This window comes from Microtus oregoni, unplaced genomic scaffold, assembly GCF_018167655.1.
Source record: "Microtus oregoni isolate MIOR12 unplaced genomic scaffold, Mior012 000048F_ref0000485, whole genome shotgun sequence".
Classification (NCBI taxonomy): Eukaryota; Metazoa; Chordata; class Mammalia; order Rodentia; family Cricetidae; genus Microtus; species Microtus oregoni.
The window spans coordinates 2,012,642-2,034,334 of record NW_024543222.1 but is presented as its reverse complement, the minus strand read 5'-3'; the positions used below and the strand labels follow the sequence as shown (position 1 = coordinate 2,034,334).

Below are 21,693 nucleotides of genomic sequence, written 5' to 3'. Positions count from 1 at the left end.
CGTCCTCTCCCGTGTCAGTGCGGTTGTAGGGGCACGGGCACACTCGTCCTCTCCCGTGACAGCCGCATGACTGAGTGGTCTTGGCAGAGACCATCCTGGCTCACAAGAGCTAAAATACTCAGCAGCACTTTTCAGAAAACATTTTCTTACTGTGTTCTAGGCTGATGAGCTAAATACAGTCAGGGCCAACTGGCTGGCTGTTGGGTGTACAAGGGGTACCAGGACGTGGCCAGCCTTGTCCCCTGGACTTTCTGGTGTGTTGTAGCTGTCATTTTCAGTAAGGAAGATAGGGCTAGGAGGAGCCTAAGCCAGCTAATGAGTTCAGAAATGCTGGCTGTAGAGTAACCCACGCAGGCAAGCGTCTGGGTTGAGCTGGAGCCTGTGCATGTGGCTTATCTGTCTTCTCTCTGGGCACTTTTCTCTCAGAGGGATGGAAGGTATGTGGCTGGTGCTGTATGTTCTTCCTTGATTTATTGTGGTTAGAGACGGGTGGGTTGGAGCTGGGACATGGTGTGGCATTGGTGTGTGGAGCCCAGGGGAGGTAGGCTAGCCTGAATACTTGCATCTTTGACTGGAACACGGAGGCCTCCCTCCACTTCCCAGTCATCCTGTTGAACTGCAAGCTTGGGAAGCTCATTTGTTCTCTTGGGAAAGGGATGGGAGGGCCAGTGGGCAGGTTCCATCTTGGATTTACTCATCATCCCGTGGATTCCCAGCTAGTACTACTCCACATAGAGTACAGCACTGGTGTTGTGTCTGGAGGGGATGTGGAGATGTGAGAGACCCGAGACCCAGGCTGTCAAGCACTGTGGACCTCTGCCCTTACTCCACCTTCCTCTTGAGGCCCAGGCTGGAGACGGAGCTTGGCAGGGGCTGATAGAAAGCACACACAGTCATTTCCATGGCTCATTTCTCAGGGGCAGAAACAGCTCTTTGGTCTCACACGTGTTCCTTTGATTCTCCTAGGTGGATTGTCTGGAGAGTTCTCTGGAGAAGTCACTACAATCGAAGTTTTCTTCCGACCTCAAGGTCTCCATCCTCCTGGACTTCACCCGTGGCTCCAGAGGTAGGTGTTCTGCACTTCCTTTGGTCTGAGGAGCCACCCTCTAACAGACCCGCACAGGGCTGCCTGCCGGTCCCAGTCATGGTTTCTTCTATAGCGGGTGGCTGTATGCAGTCCAGGTTGAAACAGTCAGGAAAGAATAGAGTTTTCCCTAGTCTGCAGCTACTCAGGGTCTGTCTCTGCCCTGATTCCTTTGGCCTTACTTTATTTTAAGGCTTTGTGTGGGGGTTCTTGGTGGTTGAGGCCAAGTTCCCAGGGCACCTGCTTCCTTCTCTGAGATTCAGGCCAAGTGACTGCTGTCAGGTATGCACTAAGTCTAGCTGATGGCTGCATCTGGCTCAGGCTGGTATTTTTCTTCTGGAGCTGGGGTGAGAGGTTAGGACACTGGGTGGGAGTGGCTCCCCAGGAGGCACTCGCTGACTTAGGAGGAGGAGGGGGTCTAGCTTGGCTGAAGCAGTCCTGCCCTGGAGCAGGTGTGTCATGGTCAGAAGCTACGCTGTTTGATGTGGCTCCTTCACCGGGCCCCAGATAAAGTGAGGCTCCTAGGGAGTTGGTCTATCTGGCAGTCAGGACATCTGTCTTTCCTGGAGAAGCCACAGCTGTCTCTGCTGCTCACACATAGGGAGGAAGAACTCACGCAGCATGCTGCTCCCACTGCTGCAGAGGTTTCCAGAGCGCGTGCGCGTCTCCCTCTTCCATACACCAAACCTCCGAGGACTCCTCCGACTCCTTATCCCTGAGCGCTTCAACGAGACCATCGGACTCCAGCACATCAAGGTGTACCTCTTTGACAACAACGTCATCTTGAGTGGGTGAGCTAGCGCTCCGTCGTGTTCTCTAGCTGGGAGTTCAGTTCAAGGCACAAGGCCAGTCTGCCCCCAGCTCCTGAGAGAGGTGCTGTGCTGGTTGTAGATGGCGCTCACCTCCTCTTTGGAAGGTAGCCGGTGTGCTGAGCCTCTGCGCTGGTTCACTGTTTGTCATGGTGACTCTGTCACTGTGCACCTCACTTCATGTGAGGAGGATGGATCAGAGGACAGGCAGAGCCCAGGAAACACACACTGAGCACGGTGGAAGCCCAGCTCTGTGGGCTGTGACGTCTCAGACAGCTGTGTGGCCTACAGCACCTGTTCTCCACCTGGGTTTGCTCCTGTTGTGGGGTGCCATCTCTGTTCTCTTACTCAGTGTCAGCTTGGCTGGTGTCCAGCACAGAGGCTGCTCTGGTTTCATCACACCATGGGATTGTCATTCCTCACCTACTTACCCCGAGGCCTGGGTCAGTAGGCCACACATCCTCTTGGCTGCGCCCTCATCTGATTCTTCGTCTCTGTAGTGCAAACTTGAGTGACTCCTACTTCACCAACCGCCAGGACCGCTATGTGTTCTTACAAGACTGTGCTGAGATCGCAGACTTCTTCACAGAGCTGGTGGATGCGGTGGGGGATGTGTCCCTGCAGCTGCAGGGGGATGACACCGTGGACGTTGTGGATGGCATGGTGCACCCTTACAAAGGTAGGGCAGCCTTCACGACGCTCTGCTGACTCCTGTAGACCACAGGCCAGAGGAGTACCTCTGTGGTGCTTGCTCCAGGTGCAGGAAACGGTGTCAGAGCTTTCAGCATTTGTTTCTTAAGCCAGAGAAATGCGATTTACTGGCTCTTACCTGCCCTGTAAGCAAGAGCCAGCCTGGGAAGGTAGAAGTTTGGGCCCAGGGTCCTTGTACCTTATTCAGGTGAGCCAGGAGACTGCGTTGGTTTTTACAGGAAGTAGCCTGCCTAGTGACCACCCTCCCACCTCAGCCTCTTCCCCAAATCTCCTACCCTAAGCAGCCCCATGGAGGTCTGTGGCCGCCTGCCTGGAAAAGTGAACTGGGAGAGCCCAGCTCTGCTGCATCAAGCCTTTGCGAAGTGTTCTGGGCACTCGCATTCCTGTGATTCCTGTGGCTGTGGCTTCTCCTGGCCTTGAAGGGTTGCTGCTGAGTGTGCAACAGACTGCACAGCTGAGGGACAGCTTGGGGAAGGGGAGAAACCTGGCCCTTGTGAGAGAAAAGCTCTCATGTCCTGTGGTCTTCCTGATGACAGTCCTGTCCGGTGCCAGGGAGCTGTGACTGCCCACTGAGGCTGTGGTCTCTTGATGGCCCTGTCTGCCCCAGGGAACATTTAATTGTTACCACTGTGCATTGAAGTGCATCAGTTAAATGTTTTGTGGAAAATTTCTTTCCTCTGTGTATCCTTAGATTTGTCTTTTGGTCCCCAAGCCTAAAATGTGTACTATCTGGGCCTTGAAGAAATGCTTATGCCGTGGTGTACTGCGCCAGGCTAGGCACAACTAGTCGGGAATGACTATGTTTAGGGACAGCTGAGATGTGTCATGTTTAGAGCAGGGACAGGGACATCTTGCTCGGTGGCAGGGTGGGTTTCTGCCCAGTTGGTTTCTTCTCTGTTCTAGTCTAGCTCATGAGAGGCACCCACGTGTCTCCCTGTTCTCAGTGCAGACCGTGTGAGTGTGGGTGACCCAGCTCTCCCTGTTCTCAGTGCAGACCGTGTGAGTGTGGGTGACCCAGCTCTCCCTGTTCTCAGTGCAGACCGTGTGAGTGTGGATAGCCCCGCTTCATGCTGCTCTTCTCTCTGACCAGTCTGCCTTGCTGCCTCTGGGTCTTCCATGCTGACCTCCTCTCTGGACTCTGTCCGTGGACCGGTCATCTTCCTGATACTGCAGCGTTGCTTTGCTCTCCGCAGACCTCAGGACAGTGTGTCTGCAGAGTTGTGTGCCATATGTGTCCATTCCTGTGGGGACAGTGTCCCTGCGGAGCTTGAGCCTGCCCTCAGGGCTTCTGTTCGTGGTTACCGTGCTTTCCTGCCACATGTCTTCTCGGCCACCTGTGTGTTCTTTGTTCTTTATGTGAATATACAATCTTTTTCTGAACACATCTTTCACTTTTATTTCCTTTGGACAGGGTCTCGTGTAGCTCAGGTTGGCTTAACCTTTTCCTCCCATGTTCCAGCACTGTAATCAGGTGCCACCCTGCCTGTTCCTGGCATGTCTTTTATCTAAATGATCTTTCTTACTGAAGTACATAGCATGCCTCCCAGACAGACACCAAAGAGGTGCAGCTCAGGCCCCATCGCAGTGGCTTCACAGAGCTACCTGACCCCCAACTGTTGTCACCAAGGTACCAAAGTCCTGGTGTTTGCTACCTCACATTCTTCTCCTTGTATTTTTGAGTTTTTGTAGCTGGAATTACCTGTGTCATGCCCTACCATGTCTCCTTGCATTGGTCCTGTGGGCAGGGCCCTTGTCGACTGCTGCCTTCTTTGCTCCTTGATCTTAGTCTGTGTTCTGCCAGTAAAAACTTGTGCATTTGCCCTTAGCAGTCACATGGTGTGTGCCTTGAGCCAGCAGAATCTGGATGGGTTTTTAAATGGTCTCATGTAGCTCAGGCTGGCCTTGACTGTGTAGCTGAGGATGACCGCAGCTCCTGATCCTCCTGCCTCCACCTCCTGTGTACCACTACTTCTGGCTCTCCATGTTCTCTTTCCTCTTTCTTATGTCCTCTGTAGGTGACCGGGCTGCGTACTGCAGAGCAGCTAACAAACGGGTCATGGATGTGATCCACTCAGCCAAGACCCGACAACAGATGCTGCATGCACAGACCTTCCACAGTGACTCTCTGCTGAGTCAGGAAGAGGCTGCGGCTGCTGGGGACCGGAGACCAGCACCAGACACCTGGATTTACCCACTGATCCAGATGAAGCCCTTTGAGATTCAAATAGATGAGATAGTCACTGAGACCCTGCTGACAGAAGCCGAGCGGGGAGCTAAGGTCTTCCTCACCACTGGCTACTTCAACCTGACCCAGGCCTATATGGACCTGGTGCTGGGCACTCGAGCCGAGTATCAGATCCTCCTAGCCTCACCAGAGGTGAATGGCTTCTTTGGAGCCAAGGGCGTGGCGGGCGCCATCCCAGCTGCCTATGTGCACATCGAGCGACAGTTCTACAGCGAAGTATGCAGCCTGGGGCAGCAGGACCGGGTCCAGCTGCAGGAGTACTGGCGCAGGGGATGGACCTTTCATGCCAAAGGTACGTGGGGGCTGGCCAGAACCCCCATTGGGGGTGTTCTGTGCTCCTGGTCACACAGAGCATGTGTGGGAGAGCCCTGCACTGGGTTATCTTCCTAGCAGCCCTCCAGGTCCTGCCTGCCTGTCCCAGGTCCGGGAGGGATGATGCTATCCTATTCAGGGGATGGAGTTGTGCAGAATACTTCCCCTGTATGTGAACACAGCTTTAAAAATGGAAACCACTTGGTGAATATTCCTTTTTTTTTTTCCTGATTCTGGGGACCAGCCCCAAAGCTTTCACTTCTACCGCTGACTTAAATTGAATCCTCAGTCCTTTGGTAGCTATTGAGGGACATGTGATGTACTGTCTGCTGAAGGAGCACAAGGAAACACGGAAGGCTTGCTTCTATCTTTGGGACCTTACACCTAGCTGCTGTGCAGGGGAATTCCTGCAGATTGCTGATTTGTCGTGAATAACCCGTTTTCCTGTCTTCCCTCACTTTGATGGATCCTTTTTCTGTTTTCTCGTCTCTGCTTCTTCTCCCCGTAACTGAGAGGATGGAAGCAGCATGCTCAGTTTGTAGTCCTTAGTGAAAGTCATGAGAACTTTGCTTCTTTTCTTTGTGGTTCCGAGGGTGTGGCCCAGAGCCTTGTCCATGGGAGGCTGGCGTCTGGTCACTGAGCTGTGCTGTGCACCCAGCCGGTGCCCTGGACCCTCTGCATGCAGCCCTGTGGTAGAGATGGTTATTGCTGCATTGAGTCTTCACTGTGCTCCAAGGAGAGCAGCCCAGGCGCAGCTGGCTCTCAGGTGCTGAGAGCTCTCTGAGGGCTACATGAAACTTGTTGGGAACCTTGAACCTGGCAACGGTTTGCCCAAGGCCCATTGTTGAGGGTTCCTGCTTCAGGGTAACACTGCCCGAGGAATTCATCTTAGCCCCAGTGCTTGACCTATAATTGCAGAGGTTATCTGGGAGTGCTGGGTTCTTGTGGCTTCTCTAGGCAGTCCAGAGGGCTGCTGTGCCTGGCCTCAGCGTGTATCTGGGCTCTTGACATTTGAGGCCATCTTTGACTCCTCAGATAGAACTTTTTTCACTCTCTGATCTCTGAATCCGGCCTTTTCTTTTCCTTCCTTCCTTCCTTCCTTCCTTCTTTTCTTTCTTTTTTTTGGTTTTTCAAGACAAGGTTTCTCTGTAGCCCTGGCTGTCCTGGAACTAGCTCTGTAGACCAGGTTGGTCTCAAACTCACAAAGATCGCCTGTCTCTGTTTCCCTAGTGCTGGGATTAAAGACATGAGCCACCACTGCCCCGCTGAATATAGCATTTTCAGTGGGGATACTTTTTTGTTTTTGTTATTATTTGAGATAGGGTCACTATGTTGCTGTCTGGTCTGCAGCTCTCTATGTAGAGTAGACCAGGAGATACTGGAAATCAGATCCGCCTGCCTCTGTCTCCTGAGCACTGGAATTAAAGACATGCACTACCATTCCTGGCTAGTGGAGATATATTTTAAGAAATACTGTTCAGCTGAATCCAATTATCTGTATTGTTATTTTAGTTATTTTTAAAAAAATATTTATTTGAGCCTTGTATTGGTTGCGTACACCTTTAATCCCAGTACTTGGGATGCAGAGGCAAGTGGATCTCTGAGTTAGAGACCAGTCTGGTCTACAGAGTGAGTTCCAGACATCCAGGGCTATAGAGAGAAACCCTGTGTAGAAAAACAAAAAACCAAAAAAGAAACAACAAAAAAATTCACAATTGTGTGAGTGTGTGTGCGTGAATGTGTCTCTGTGTGTGTGGCCTGCTTATAAAGGTTAGGAGACAGCTGAGGGAATGAGGTCTCTCCTTCTACCAAGTGAATTGCATCCATCAAATTTAGGTCTCAGACTTGGTGGCAAACGCCTTTACCCCCGACCCATCTCACCATCCTTTGTTTCCTTCCATTTGTGGTTCGTGGTCCTGGGATCACATACTCCTCCCAAACAGGACGTTCTGCTCTGGAGTCTGGCTTCTCACCATAGGAACGCTTCAGCTGGGAATGGCCAAGTTGCCTTCCTGTCCTCCAGCTGGTCCTGCCTGTGCACGGAAGCCCGCATTCCTGCCCAGGCAGGCAGCCTTGTTTGTGTGGGAAGTGACTGCCCCATTGTTGGTCTCGTCTTAGCATGTGGGCTAAGTGAAGCTTGCGGTCAGGTGTCTCTGGGCAGGTAGAGCTGGCCAGAGGGTGTGTATGGAAAGTCTTCAGGTTGGCCCAGTTCCTTCTGGGAATGACAGTAGAGCCCAAGGGTGGGACACAGGGAAGAGCTGAGCATCTGGGTGAATTCACTGGTCCCCGCACAGCCAGAGGCAGGCCAGACAGCGTGCTCCTCCAAGTACACTGCGACCACCCTAGGCCAGCCTTGCAGCCGCAGAGACTGTAGTCTGAGTCCTGCTTTACTGCCGTGTTCCCCTAAAGAAGCCTCCCCAGTTACACCCAACTGGCTTTTCCTGTGTGTCTCTCCTCGCCTTTTCTCGGACTGTGTGCTCTTGCCCCCTGCTCGATCGCTCCCTCCCTCCCTCCCTCTTGCTTGCCCTGATGTGGGTGGGGCCCTGCTATCTCTGAGTGCTGGATCAGTGGGGGAACAGGGAGAGCCTCATATCTGGATCCTAAAATTGTGTGTGTGTGTGTGTGTGTGTGTGTTTTTAAAACAGGAAGGAGGACAAGAAGGTGGAGCTAAGTGGGGGTAGATGGTACTTGGTCTCACGTAGCCTGGGCTGCTTGCTGTGTCATTGAGGATGACCTTGAATTTTAGACCTCCTGAGTTTTGGGATCACAACCAGCTTAAAGCTGTTTCTTCTGAGTAGGATCTGGCCAGGAACTAGAGGTCAGAGGTTACTCTGCCAAGGTGAAAGGCCAGCACCCTTTCCTGCTTAGTGGCTGCTGTCTAAGGTGGGTCACAGCTCTTTTCTGGCACACCTGGGGACAGGTGACCTGTATCAGTATGGGGTGATTGGGCAGGTGGTCCATGGGATGCTTGTGGGCTTTGCTGGTTGGCGCAGTGGACTCTTTCTAGCAGGGCCTGTGCTGTGTACGGGATGTGGACCTGCTTGTTTGTGTCTGCTGTGGGCCCCTAGAAAACTGCTGGTTACCATGTAGTTGCTTCTCTTGTTCTCTTACCCAAGCTCCTACAAGACAGGCTTGGGCTGGTCTCAACTGTTTCTGCTCCGAAAAGCCTCAGAGGAGAGACAGCCTGAGAATCCAGGACACTGTGTGCGTCCTAAATCCGTATGGATCCATGTACCTCAGGAGGTATCACTTTGCAGCATAGCTTTTCCCAGGGACAGGCACAGGATGCTAGGAGGACCCTGTTGAGCTTGCTGGTGACCCTGTGAGGTGGCTTAGTGAAGAAGATGGTTTAGTCCCTTTCCTTGGGAAGTCTTCTTGGTAAATGCTCATAGCAGTCGCACTGTGGGTCTCCTTGCAACAATTCAGAAGACTAGGGTTGCTCTGTAGTGTTTGCTGGGGAGCTGAGTGCAGCCTTGTGGCCCTAGCATTGGGGGCAAAGGGTAGGGATCGAGACCAGCCTGGTGTGGACAGAACCACAGGACTGGATTACTCACTTCTGCTCAGATGCCTGCTGGGAAGTCATGGAGGTTGACTCTAGAGCACCGGATGGAACTCACGTCCCTCCCAGGCTTTGCTGATGTCTTAACGCCATTTCAAAGACCCACAGAGACACTCAGTGCGTAGTTTTCTTAGTGGGAATTTTTGTAAGTGTTTCCTGGGAGCTCAGTTGACTTGGGCAGGAGCAGGCGTCGTCTGGAGACAGCAGAGTAGTTCACCAGCAAGAGTGTGTAAGTGAGCAGCAGTGCACAGCCAGTGAAGGCTTCCTGGGAGGAGGCTCTGCTCACAGAGTGGATGACAGGTGCAGTGTGAGTAGAGGGACACCTGGGATCCCCTGATGTGTAAAGTCTCTGCCTTGTCACCTGCACATGAGCATCCCAGCTCACAGTGGCCCTGGCTTAGCAGCAGACTGCTGTGGCGTATTGAGGGCTCCTCGTACCTCTAAGCCCTTGTAAGAGTGCTGTGACTTGCTGCTGCCACCAGGAGTGGGGTGTCACGTTCACAAGTGTACAGGTGAGAGGCTTGGGGTAGAGCTCAGTACTGGAGCAGCTGCCTACATTCAGATACACCGTGCTGTCCTCGGCACTGCAGCGCCTCCCCACCTCAGCTGGAGTGTGGTTTCTACTCTGTATCTTGCTTTTCAGCTGTCAGGAAGCTAAACACTTGTAAACTCCTAGGTGGGCTGTCCTAAGTTGTCTGTGTGCAGGTTTGTTACTGTACCTCTGTCCTTGACTGGAGAGAGTCCTGGGGAGAAGGCAGCGGGGCACAGCTAAGCCACTGACTGTGCCTCTGGTGGTCTCTGTGGCTTGGCCTGTAGGTGTAGTGGGAAGGGTTCTAGGGGATGGGGTAGAGTTTCACTGCATCTCAGAGGCTCAACAGATTTGTCCGAGCAGGTGCTATGGGGTCACTGGGTCTCACCTGGTCCTGGTAGAGTGTGGGGAATGGGAGGCCCAGGTGTTAGTTAGGTGAAGTCTGGGGTGAGCTCGAGCATGCTTACCCTGGCGCCTAGGGACAGCGTTAGCAGCACGGGTGTGTGGAGCCCGATGTGATGATCCGTGCTTGTGCCTCACGGTGAAGCCTGCCGTTGTTCAGGCCATCATTTTGACATCTTGCCCTGAGCAAGACACGTGTCAGCCTTGTCCCTGCTCTGTCCTGAGAGCTGAGCTCTGTTAGTCAGGGACCACACCCTTGTTCACTGTGCACCAAGCTCCTCTTGCCCATCTGTTTGCCAGGGCCATAGGCTCAGCGGGGCACATCTGTGGGGATCAGAAAGGACTGAGCGTACTAACTGCTTTTGGATGAAGTGTTCTAGATTAACAAAACCCTTTGTGTGGTCAGGGATCTTAGGATTAAGAGACTTTTGGCTGCACAGATGGAATCTGTTAATGACTGTTTGGACGCCATTATCTTTATTGTCTTCCCGACAGGCTGGTTGGCACCTTGCCCGAAGGTGAGCTGATGAGGCAGCCTGGCAGCCTCACCCAGTTCACCTGGGCTCCATGTGGTATGGCTGCCACCTAGAATCAGCAGATAAACTTCAGGGTGGTGGGGGCTGTGTGGTGCACATGGCCATCACAGGCAATAGACTCCAGCACTGAGGCCTCAGGAGTTTCTCAATCCCTCTGACACCAGAATTGAGTGATGCTCCCCTGTGAAAGAGCCGGGCTGTGATGCCTTCTGTCTCCTGGTTTCTACAGGGGTCTGAGACTCTGAAGCACTGAAGGGTTGGGGTGGGAGGAAGTTCGTCTTTCTGGAGAAGTTCTCAGAGAAGACTCAGGCCTCCATGTGCAAAGCTCCTGAGTTTCTTTAGGTTTCTTTGTTTATTTGCCTGAATGTATGTGTGTGTGCCCTGTGCCCCCAGAGCTCGGAAGAGTGCGTTGTATCCCCCATTTGTGAGCCAATATGTAGGTACTGTGATCCAAACCCAGGTCCTCTGAAAGAACAGTCAGTGCTCTTAACTGCTGAGCCATCTCTTCAGACCAAACTCCTGCCATTTTAATTTTTTTTGAACATTTACTACTTAGCTGGGAGGCCGTCACACTTTGATACTAATCTGGCGTCCCTGTTGTCTGTGCACATGTGCATGCTCATTGGGTTGGGGTTCCTGCTCTCCCAGGGATTCTCTATTACAGGAAGCACGCAGCTGACAGGGGGACCCTTGCAGACTAGGGCAGGCAAAAGCTCTAAGCAGAGGAGAGGGGATCCAGGTAGTAGGGTCTCGGTCAGGGAGGCTCTCTGTGCAGAGGCCTGAGTGTAGAGCACATCATGCCTGCCCACGGCAGGCGGGACAGTGAAGTCGCCAGGCCCCCACTTGCATGGCTGAATGCAGTAGGTGTGCAGTCTGCAGGGTAGAGGGTAGCCAGGACTGTTTTACAGTGCTGTACAGCCTTCGCTGTGTACGGGCAGATATGTGGCCTCATCGTGTTGTTTTTGACACCGAGTCTCATTGTGTAGTCCAGACCAGCCTTGAATTCATAAGAATCCTTCCCTAGCCTCTCATACTAGGATTGCAGGTGTGAGCCACCACTCCCAGGAAGAGAACAGAGTCAGGAGGTAGCAGGGGTACTAGGTCTCTGAGTTCAGGCCACCCTCTAGTGTTCCAACTCTGACAGTGACTGCAGTGGTCTGGTCCCTGCTCTTTTTTTTTTTTTTTTGAGACAGGGTTTCTGTAGCTTTGGAGCCTGTCCTATAACTAGCTTTTGTAGACCAGGCTGGCCTCAAACTCAGAGATCCGCCTGCCTCTGCCTCCCGAGTGCTGGATTTAAAGACTTTGCCACCACCACCCAGCTTCCCTGCTCTTGCTGGTATTCAGAGCTACTGTGTTTCCCTTGGCTGCAAACCACTTTACCCCCAGTCCACTCCCCAGAGCATTTCTTCCTTCTCCAAGCTGCTGGTTCCTGGAATTGTGAAGATGTCGGGCACAAAGGTCAGGGTCTGAGGTGAAGAATTGGGGTTTGACGACCATTTTAAAGCCCTGTGCTGGAAATGTGCTTCCTCCTCCTGCCCACAGAGCCTCCCCTCCACTCGTGATGGAGGCGCATCTGGAGAGAGCTGGTAGACACAGCTGGGGTCCAAGCAAGGGAGGGAGACGAGTCTCCAGTGCACCAGCCAATGATTAAAGCTCTTGACTTGGAGTCCAGAGGGGAGACGCCTAGTGTGTATGACGTACACCTCACAGGCCTCTGTTGTCACAGTTGTCCTGTGGGCTGCCAGCTCACAGATCATGACGTGGACACTTGTAGTGGTTGTGGAAGCTTGGCCTTAGCTCAGGCTTTTTCTCCAACCAGCTCTTATAATTTAATTAACGTCTTTCTGTTAATCTGTGTCCTATCACATGGCTTGGTTACCTTTCCTTTGTCCCTTATGTCTGATTTGTTCCATTGGTGTCTCCTGTGCATCTTTTTTTTTTTTTTTAAAGTTTCTCCTGTGCATCTTGATTTATCTCCTCTTCCTCTCATCTGGAAATCCCACCTCTCTCTCCTGCCTAGCTATTTTATTGCACTAGTTACAGCAGTACATCCTCACTTAGTGTACAGATGTTCTGCCACAGGCTTCCCTGGGACTCAGCACCAGTGACCGCTGCCCACCCATAACATGGGCAGCATCTCTCAGCAGTGCTCCATATGTCTCTCTTGAGCTAAACAGAGGGGACTGGGAGGGAGGGATAGGAGAGAGGTGGGGGAAAGAGGGGGGAGGAATGGAAGGAGGGAGGGAGAGAAGGAGGGAGGGAGGGAGGAAGAGGGAGAGAGAGAAGAATTGTCACGTGCAGCCCAGGCTGGCCTTGAACTCTCCATGTAGCAGAGGGGATGTAGCCTCAAACACCTGTTCCTATTGTCCCCATTTTCCAAGTACTGGGATTATTATAGGTCTAGCCCCAGCTAGTCTGGAATTTGAATCTGCTCAAAATCGTCTCAGACATGAAAGCATCTTCCTGAGTGCTGGGGTTCCAGGTATGTGCCACCATGCCCTTTGCTTATCAACTTGTTTTTGAGACAGAGTCTTTGTATCTCAGGCTAGCCCTAAACTTGATCTGTAGGCTCTGACGAAGTGACTCAGAAGGCAGAGATGCTTGCTGTGCAAGCTTGGTGACTTGAGTTCCTATTTTTCATTCCCAAGACAGGACAGGGAGCCTCTCTTGGAACTTGCTCTGTAGACTAGACCGGCCTTGAACTCACTGAGATCCTCCTGCCTCTGCCTTCTGTGTGCTGGGACTAAAGGCCTGTGCCACTACTGGCTGTTGATAACTTGAGTTCTATCCCCAGAACCACATAAAGGTGAAAAGAGAGAACAAACTCCATGAAGTTGTTTGACCTCCATGCGTGGGCTCTGGCATGTGCAGCACTCCTTGCCGCCAGATTGTATGTCTCAGACATATCCAATAATAATTTAAATAATCTTACCCCCCAAAAGTGATCTTACAGCCAGGTTGACCGATGCTGGGCTTCACTGTGTGCTGAGATCAAGCCCAGGACTCCTGCACGCCAGGCCAGTGCACCCCACCCCCCACTTCATTTTCATTCTGATAAGGAACAAGACTGTAGGGTTCTAGGTAGGGCATTCTCATCCACAAGTCACAAGGGTCTCTGGGCTCTGAGTCCAGGTCACTGTATTTATGCTAGTTACATGTTTTGTGACAAGTGCCAAGCCTTATAATGACGTCTCCTGTCCCTAGCTGTCCTTGGTACTCGGTGCCACATAATGTCTCTTGTCTAGGAATAGCCCTGCCCTAGTCCACGCCCCAAACATCTTTTCCTTCCCAGACTATAGTCTTTATCTTGCTGGTTCCTGGAATGGTGGAGACATTAGGGCCAAAGGTCAGGCTCTGGGGTAAGGAGCTGGGGCCTGGCAGCCAGTTAAGGTAAGGCTAGGAACTGGAGCTTGGGGACAGTAGGCCCTGAGGTTCAGCCTAGGAGCTGGGGTGTGGGGACAGTAAACCCTGAGGGTCAGCCTAGGAGCTAGGACTTGGGGACAGTAAACCCTGAGGATCAGCCTAGCAGCTAGGGCTTGGGGACAGTAAACCCTGAGGGTCAGCCTAGCAGCTAGGGCTTGGGGACACTAAACCCTGAGGGTCAGCCTAGCAGCTAGGGCTTGGGGACAGTAAACCCTGAGGGTCAGCCTAGCAGCTAGGGCTTGGGGACAGTAAACCCTGAGGGTCAGCCTAGGTTTTTGAGGAGGCAGTGGAGGGAGCAGAAGTTACACTTCCCCACAAAGTCATAGTACTTTGGTACTTTTTATATATGGGAACCAGCCTGGCCCCTGAGGCAGGTGACCCCTTTCTCTGAGCAAGATCAGGAGGGTGTTTGGCAGGTTGTCCCAAGCAGACCCAGGTGGGAGTAGTGGCAATGGCCCCACAGCAGCCAGTGGGAAGGATGCTCAGTCTTCTGGGACTGCTGGGGTTCCTGTCCCGAGGCTTCTCTTCCCCAGCTCCATGCTCTGGGGAAGCTCAGGTGGGGACAGAGGGCGGCTTAAGTACATGGACACCAGAGGTGTGGAAGAGCAGGCGTGGCCTGGATCCCTGGGAAGGGTGAGCCATCTACAGCAGAGCTGCCAGTGTGGAGGGGGGGAGGGACATCTACCTCCCCGGCTTCTGACTTCCTGCATAAGTAGAGGCTACTGCTAGAGCAGGCAGGAGACTTGGATGTGGCCTTCTAGGACAGGACACCAGTCACAGGAGTAAGCAGCAGCCTTTGTCCCGCTTGCTCAAGGTGTTCTTGGAAATGGTTCTGCGTGGACATTAGGAAGCCGTCTTTTGGTATAGTCGTATGTGCGTTCCATGCAGGCCAGGTGTCTGTGATGTTTGTGCGTGTCTGTGGGCCTCTGCGAGGGTCCTGTTGATGGGGGGCTGTGGTAGGAGCCCGTGAGTTCTTGGTCTTCCTGGAGCTGACAGGGTTTTCCAAGATGGGCTTTCCTGGGCTAGTAAGGGGAAGGGTAGAGGCTAGGCTAGCCCTTGGGGGAGGACTCAGGACTAGTTCTGCAGCTGGGCTGTGAAGCCTTGGATCTTGAGAGCATGGAAAAGGATGCAGAATGGGACCCACCATGGGCATACCTAGTGGTACTTAAGATTCTTCTAGAACCCATGATCTTCATTTTAGACATGTCCCCACGTGTAGTGTGACATGGCAGTCTTCGTGGCACAGTGCCCTGGTGTCCTCTTGCAGCAGTGCTTCTCTGTGTGGACAAACTCGGGGTGTCCTGAGGTAGAAAGGTGGACAGCTTGTATGCAGGCAGACCTGGTCCTACACCCATGCCACCGCCACCTCTGCCCATCTGCCTGTTAGTTCAGGGCTCCCAGGAGGGCTGGCAGGCTCTGGCCCGCAGGGACCTTGAGCTGCACTTGACCAGCAGTAGACAATCAAAAGAGCTAGGGCTAGAGGCCTCTCTGGAAAAAGGCCCAGGGAGCAGTTAGGGACAGGGATGTCAGAGAAGACCCAAAGTTCCCTCAAAGGAGCCAGCTCCCTGCTCGGGACTTGAGCCACAGCAGCTGTGGCAGAGAGCAGAGTGGCCTTGCATGCAGCAGTCTGGAGCACCTTAATGGTCGTAGGCAGGAGTGTGAGCCTGGTTCAGCCAGCTCCCTGATGCTCGCCCCTGTTGGCCGCTTTCCTCCTAGGTTGAGACAGTGCGTGGCGAAGACTTGGCAGATGCTGAGCTCACTTCCTGTCTGCACATTTCCTTTTCCCGCAGGCCTCTGGCTGTACCTGGCAGGGAGCAGCCTGCCCTGCCTCACGTTGATTGGCTCTCCTAATTTTGGGTACAGGTCAGTTCACCGGGACCTAGAAGCCCAGATTGCCATCGTGACGGAGAGCCGAGCCCTGCAGCAGCAGCTCCATCAGGTTTGTTGGAGTGGTGGGGTTCTTGGGCACATGGGGTGCAGCCATGCCATTGGTGTTCTCACGGGCGGCTTTTGCTGTAGTCATTTCAGATAGGGAGCGAGATTCAGCAGACAGGCAGAGTGTGTGTGTGTGGGGGGGGGAGAAACTGGGTCCCTCAAGTCTAAGAGGAACCTTGGAAAGCCAGGCAGGCCCTGACCTGTGGCACTGTCAGGATAGGCTTGTACCCCACTCCTGGGCCTTCCCCTCTTCATGCTAGAATAGGCCACCATTTCCTTACTGGGACATGGGTATTGCAGAATGGGGTCCAGTCTTTTCTAAAAGCGAGGGCAAATCTCAGGGTTGACCTTGTCCTCCACCCCCTATAGAGTGAACAACAGAAAGCTGAGAATTCATGCATGCTCTCCCTGTGAGTTCTCGTGCACCAGGCTCCGCCTTCAGAGCCCTGGACTGTGGTCTTGGAAGCAGGAGCCCCTGTGTGGGCTGGACAAGATTTCCACTGGGGTCTTGGAATGCAGGACCCTGCTCCCAGCCATACCTCAGGAACACCACCCATTGGCTTTTATTTTGATTATTTTTTAGCTGTGTATGTTATGTGTGTATGAGATGTGAGTGAGGTGTGCATTTGCCATGACACCTGTGTGAGGGTTAGAGGTCAGTTCATTGTGAATTCTCCTGTGGGTTTCAAGACTGAACAGCTTTATGTCTGAGCCCTTAGACTCCAGTGTTCAGGAGTCATGGCTACAGTATGCTCAGAGCCCTTGCCTGATGGGTGAGGAAGTAGAATTGCTTTGTTCTTTGGACTTGCTACTGTCTGTCTGGGAATTGTCACTGAGGGCCAGGTGCCAATAAGGGCTTTGTGACTGGGCAAGAGGAAGTGACAACAGCCATGCCCTGTGTTCAGTTGGGTGACTGGGTGTGCTAGCAGATTTCCTTCTGAAGAAAGGCATATATGACTGAGGACACTCTGAGGCCAAGGGCTTCCCATAACAGAGCAACTGCCAGCTTGGGAGCCGGGCTGTGGAGGAGAGGAGCCTGTGACTCTGGGCTGCAGGGTCTCCTGGCCTGTTGTCCCTGCTGCAGAGAGCTGTGTGCGCAGACGCCTCCATGGAGAGAGCTGTGTATGGTTCTGGTCCAGGCAAGGACGAGTTATGGGTGATTTCGGCAGGCAAGTGCCTAGGCCTGTGCCCTGGATCCTAGTGCTGACAAGACCCCACTTCCTGAGATGGGAGCTAAACCCACATCCTGGATCTTGAGAAAGGCCTGGCTGGTTGTGGTCTGAGCTGACTTCTCAAATGACATACTTGGGATATTTTCTTCCCAAACCTATCTCCCAGGGGCTTTTGATGGTGGGAAGGTGGCTGTTCATGCGCATTGATTCAGGGTCTGTGAAGTGCAGAAATGTGTTTCTAGATGGGTCCATTTGCTTCAATATACTTTAAGGCCTGCAGCTGGCCTCCTGACCCTTCAGTGTCTGATTGCGCCATGTGGTAGAAGCTGCACATGCCCAGCCTCCAGCCTGTAGCGCTACAGTCTGCGGTCCCTGCACTCAGAAGGCCTGCTGCAGTTCTCCTGGGACCCAGGGAAGGGCCCTGTCTGGGTATTGAGTCTTGAAAATGGAAGATATTTTTATCAGAGCCTGAGTCCCTCCCTGGTAGCGTAAACAATAAAAACCGAAAGCTTCCTGGTTGTGTTCAGAAAACACAGCTTTTCTCTGTGACCTAAGAGGCTCCTTGCACAGAGCTGTGACCTCTACCAGCTGACTTCCTTCTCTGTCCCTGCTGTGGCGTCTGTGAGGACACCGAAGCACTTCTGGTAATTTAATTGAGATCTTGGCTGGGTGTTTACTGAAGAGCTGAACTGGAGCTGGGTCTGTGGAGACATTGCCCCTCCCCCAGAGGCCAGTGTTCTTGACTTGGGGACTGTCGTGATGGGAAAGAAAGCTGTGGGGACACAGTTTGAAAGTTTGGTGTGGACAATGGCCTCAGGATGCTGCCATCGTGATGAAGGTCACAGGTGTGGAAGGTTCAGGAGAGGTGAAGGCAGGCACTGGGTCCCCACCTCTGTGGGCAAAGCCTTTCTGCAGGGGCTTGGGTGAGGCACCTTCTCCTTGTTGGCTGGAGGAACTGCTGAGGAGTCTGTTCCTTCCTGTGGGTGCTGCTGCCCTGTGAGGCTCTTGTCAGGCTCCTGTGCTGATGGTTACCATGCTGTGACCTTAAGTGTGGGTGCAGATGTGATCCCAGCTGCTCATGGACATGCGGGTGGAAGAGGACCGTGTGGTGGGACACCCACAGCCTAATAGCATTGAAGGCAAGCGTGTCTGTCTTAGTCTTTATTAGCACCCTTCCTGTGTGTGTGTGCACGTGTGTGTACATGCCACATGAACGTGGAGGTCAGGACAGCGCGAAGGAGCCCGTTCTCGCCTACTCTGCAGGCTGTCAGGCTTGGCGGCAGTGCCTTCACCAGCAGCCGTCACCCGCCCACACGTGGGTTTAGAACTCGGCTTTAAAGTGAAAGTTTAAACATGGTTTGCAGCAGAAGAAACTGTCTCTCATTCTTTGTTCTTTGTTCTGGGAGCCTATGGGGAGGCCTGGCCAACCAAGGAGCCAACCACTGTGGGTGGGAAATGCTTAAGGAGATTGCTCTCCTACCTGGACATGCGCAGGCTTTGTCTTGTAGCCCCTGAAGAATGAAGTGTAACATCATACATGGCGTCGATATATTAGATATTTACAACTGCATTAGGGGAGGAACCCTGAGCTGAAAAGTCTGTGAGACAGGCCTGGAGAGCAGGGTGTGTATTGCTCTTGTAGAGGACCCAACTTTGGGTCCCGGCATCCGCATCAGGAGGCTCACAATGGCCTGTGACTTCAGCTCTGGGGGATCAGATGCCCTCTCCAGCATCTGTGGGCACCGCATGCATGCGTTCATCTCTGTGCAGACACACATCAAAGTTCATGTGAGAGGCAGGCCAGGCGGCTCATGCCTGCCATCCCAGCATCTCTGAAGCTGACCCAGGACTGCTTAGAGTTTTAAAAACAAGTGGGGCTGACTGGGGGCTGCAGCTCAGCAGCAGAGCGCTCGCTCACCTAGTAGGCACTAGACTCTAGGCCCAGTTGCCAGCACTGTTTTTTAAAAAAAAAAATAAGTAAAAGTAGATCTCCCTGAGGATCTCCATGCCACCATTTGATGGGGGGATTTGAGCATCTGCAGGTTCTGGTGTCTGTAGTGGTCATGGATTCCAAGGGACCAGATATACATATGTCTGTCTCATGTTTGGCTTCTGTCACTTTGCTCTGTGACGTCAGTCTGACATCGCTTTGTCATCTGGGTTAATTCATAAGTGAGTGTTGGATGTTTAGGTGGTTTCCAGCCTTTCCCCACTGTGAATACGGCCACCGCAGATGTCTGTAGCTCTGAGTGTGGGTAAGGGCAGAGATGCTTTCTTGGTGAGCGTCACTTTCCACCAGCAGCGTTGGCTGGGGGCACAGGGTAACTGCAGTGTGGTGGAAGGGAAGCTGTGCTTTCCTGGGCTGGGGGTAGGACTCGGGATCCGTGCACAGGCTGGGCTAATCCTGCCCTAACTGGAACTCTCCTCAGAACCCTGTGTATTACTTTGCCTCACACTGATCCTTTTTGTGAGGGGTGAGCAGCCAAAGTGGTTTCCCACCAGTGTAACTTCGGCCAATTCACAGCATTGAGAGAGGGAGCCAAAGTCCTCGGGAAGACGTGTGGGTGGCATCGCTGTTGTGCCAGGTGGTGCTCGAGCATCACAGGCTGACCCATACACACCTGGTGCTGACTGTCCTCTCTCTTCCTCAGGAGCAGGAGCAGCTCTACTTGAGATCAGGCGTGGTGTCGTCTGCGACCTTTGAGCAGCCAGGTCGGCAGGTGAAGCTGTGGGTGAAGATGGTGACCCCACTGATCAAGAACTTCTTCTGACAACAGGCAGGTGCTGGGAACTCAGAGGAGGCCAGTTGTTCCTCAAGGCTGGACCTTGAGGGGACCCTGTGGCCTTGTTCCTTCCTTTGCCACAGAACAGTGTTTGTGGTCGTGGACAGTCTTAAAGCAGGTGCTGAACTTTGTTCTTCCTCCCTCCCCTCAGTGCTGCTGCTGCCCAGGGCTAGAGCCAGCAACCTCTGCTTTCTGCTGTTCCTGCCCAGGGGTCCAGAGGGCAGTTGGGGGTCCTTTCCTTCCCTGGTCTCTGCTGAGTGTGGCTATATGGCAGACAGTGCTCAAGGGTGGAGGAACTGTTCTGGGGTGGGGGGTACGGTGACACGTGGTAGACTGTCTCCCTGATATGCAGCAGGTTAGTGGGGGTGTCAGAGAGGTAGCTGTGAGTTCTCGTTGGCTTGGGATATACTCTGCCTGCCCAGGAGCCTGAGCGAATGTTGTTGGTCTTTCTGGTGGAGAACATGGTGGCCTTTTGAGTTACCACGCTGTGCAGACCTCTGCAGAGCTGACCACCGTGAGCCACGGGGTCTCTGGATCTTTGCCCCTGCCCCTTTGTCACACCTTCAGTTTTACTCCGAGACAAAGGCTCAGCAGCCCTGGTGGCCTCCAGTGCTAGTGTTAAGGTGTGTGCCACCGTACCTGGTCAGATTTGGTGGCTATCTCACAGCAGGCCATCCCAAGTGCATGTGTCTTGGGCGTTTCTGGAAGCCTGGTTGCCTACCTACTCCTCCCCAGGGTCTCTGAGATGTGGCTGCAAACTTCATTTGCTGCTGCCAGTCCAGCCTGCTGTGTGGAGAAGAGCCTCCTGTATTGGAGCCCTCTGCGGCAGAGATGGCTGCTGTGTGGAGAGGAGCCTCCTGTATTGCAGCCCTCTGCGGCAGAGATGGCTGCTGTGTGGAGAGGAGCCTCCTGTAGAGGAGCCCTCTGTGGCAGAGATGGCTGCTGTGTGGAGAGGAGCCTCCTGTATTGGAGCCCTCTGCGGCAGAGATGGCTGCTGTGTGGAGAGGAGCCTCCTGTAGAGGAGCCCTCTGCAGCAGAGATAGCTGCCTCGACATCTCAGTGGCTGTGACTGAGCGACTGTCACCATTACTGCTGTAGAAGGTGGGGCTCCAGAGTCTGGAACACCTAGCCTTCCACAGGAAGACAGCTGCCTTCAGGACTGTGACCCAGGGCCGACTGACATGAGCCACAGCAGTTGCTTGGAGAGACTGAGGGAGCTCTTGCACTTTCTGCCCTGGGCTGAGCCCTGTACTCTGCCTGCCACCTTTGGAATTCTGGGTCGGTTCTACCTCTGTCTCTCTGCACACCTAGGCTCCCTAATTCTGACTCCAGGACTTTGTTCCAGATCCCTGAAGGTAACTTGGCCTTTGGGAAGTTTGGAGAATTACTGTTTTATTTCAGACTCCAAAGGCAAAATTGGAAAAAAAACTGATTTGTGCTTATTACAAGGGATTGGAACAAAGTTGCCTGGAGCTGTGCTAGCTGTTCAATCTTCTGGGGCTGCGGTGACCCCTCCTGGCCAGCAGAGGCAGATGTTCAGTAGCTAGGCCTGAAACTCCTCTGTCCTCATTGGGGGCTCAGGCATCAGAGCCATGTTCACAGGAGGTCAGACAAGCTGGGTGGCGTTTCCTTGCGGCTTTAAAGTTTAGAAACCCACGTGGTGCCTGCTCCCCAGGGAGCCCTTTCCTGGGGTTACTGTGGCTGCTCCCGGCACCCTCTTGTCTTTCGACTTGCTTATAGCCTGATGACTTGGCTGCACATCCAGCATCAGCACCGCCCAGTCCTAGGGGCCTCAGCTAGTGTCACCTGTCTGCTCACCATCACCTGGGGCCATTGGTGTTAGGTGCAAAAACCATGGAGCAGCTGGGCGGTGGTGGCGCACGCCTTTAATCCCAGCACTCGGGAGGCAGAGGCAGGCGGATCTCTGTGAGTTCGAGGTCAGCCTGGTCTACAAGAGCTAGTTCCAGGACAGGAACCAAAAAGCTACGGAGAAACCCTGTCTCAAAAATCCAAAAAAAAACAAAACAAAACAAAACAAAAAAAAACCATGGAGCAGCCCGGTTAGCGGGAGTGTTCTCAGGGACGTGTGCACTGAGCGTGTGGGAGACAGAATAGACAAAGCGCAGTGTTTATGGGGGGCGGGGTTTGCTACCCTGGAACACTATTCCTTAGGAGAAACCTTTAACCCCAGAG

At 53.2% G+C, this 21,693-nt stretch overlaps 1 protein-coding gene across 1 annotated transcript in view; it reads left to right on the top strand.

Moving 5' to 3' along the window:
• Pgs1 (phosphatidylglycerophosphate synthase 1) overlaps positions 1 to 21,693 on the top strand; it is a 37,286-nt gene that overhangs the window by 14,379 nt on the left and 1,214 nt on the right. Inside the window, exons 4-9 of the mRNA XM_041635882.1 lie at positions 967 to 1,066; positions 1,686 to 1,875; positions 2,394 to 2,572; positions 4,620 to 5,141; positions 15,401 to 15,549; positions 19,369 to 19,494. Of these exons, the coding sequence (XP_041491816.1) occupies positions 967 to 1,066; positions 1,686 to 1,875; positions 2,394 to 2,572; positions 4,620 to 5,141; positions 15,401 to 15,549; positions 19,369 to 19,488 (1,260 nt within the window). The 3' untranslated portion in view covers positions 19,489 to 19,494. The remainder of the gene's footprint in view (positions 1 to 966; positions 1,067 to 1,685; positions 1,876 to 2,393; positions 2,573 to 4,619; positions 5,142 to 15,400; positions 15,550 to 19,368; positions 19,495 to 21,693) is intronic.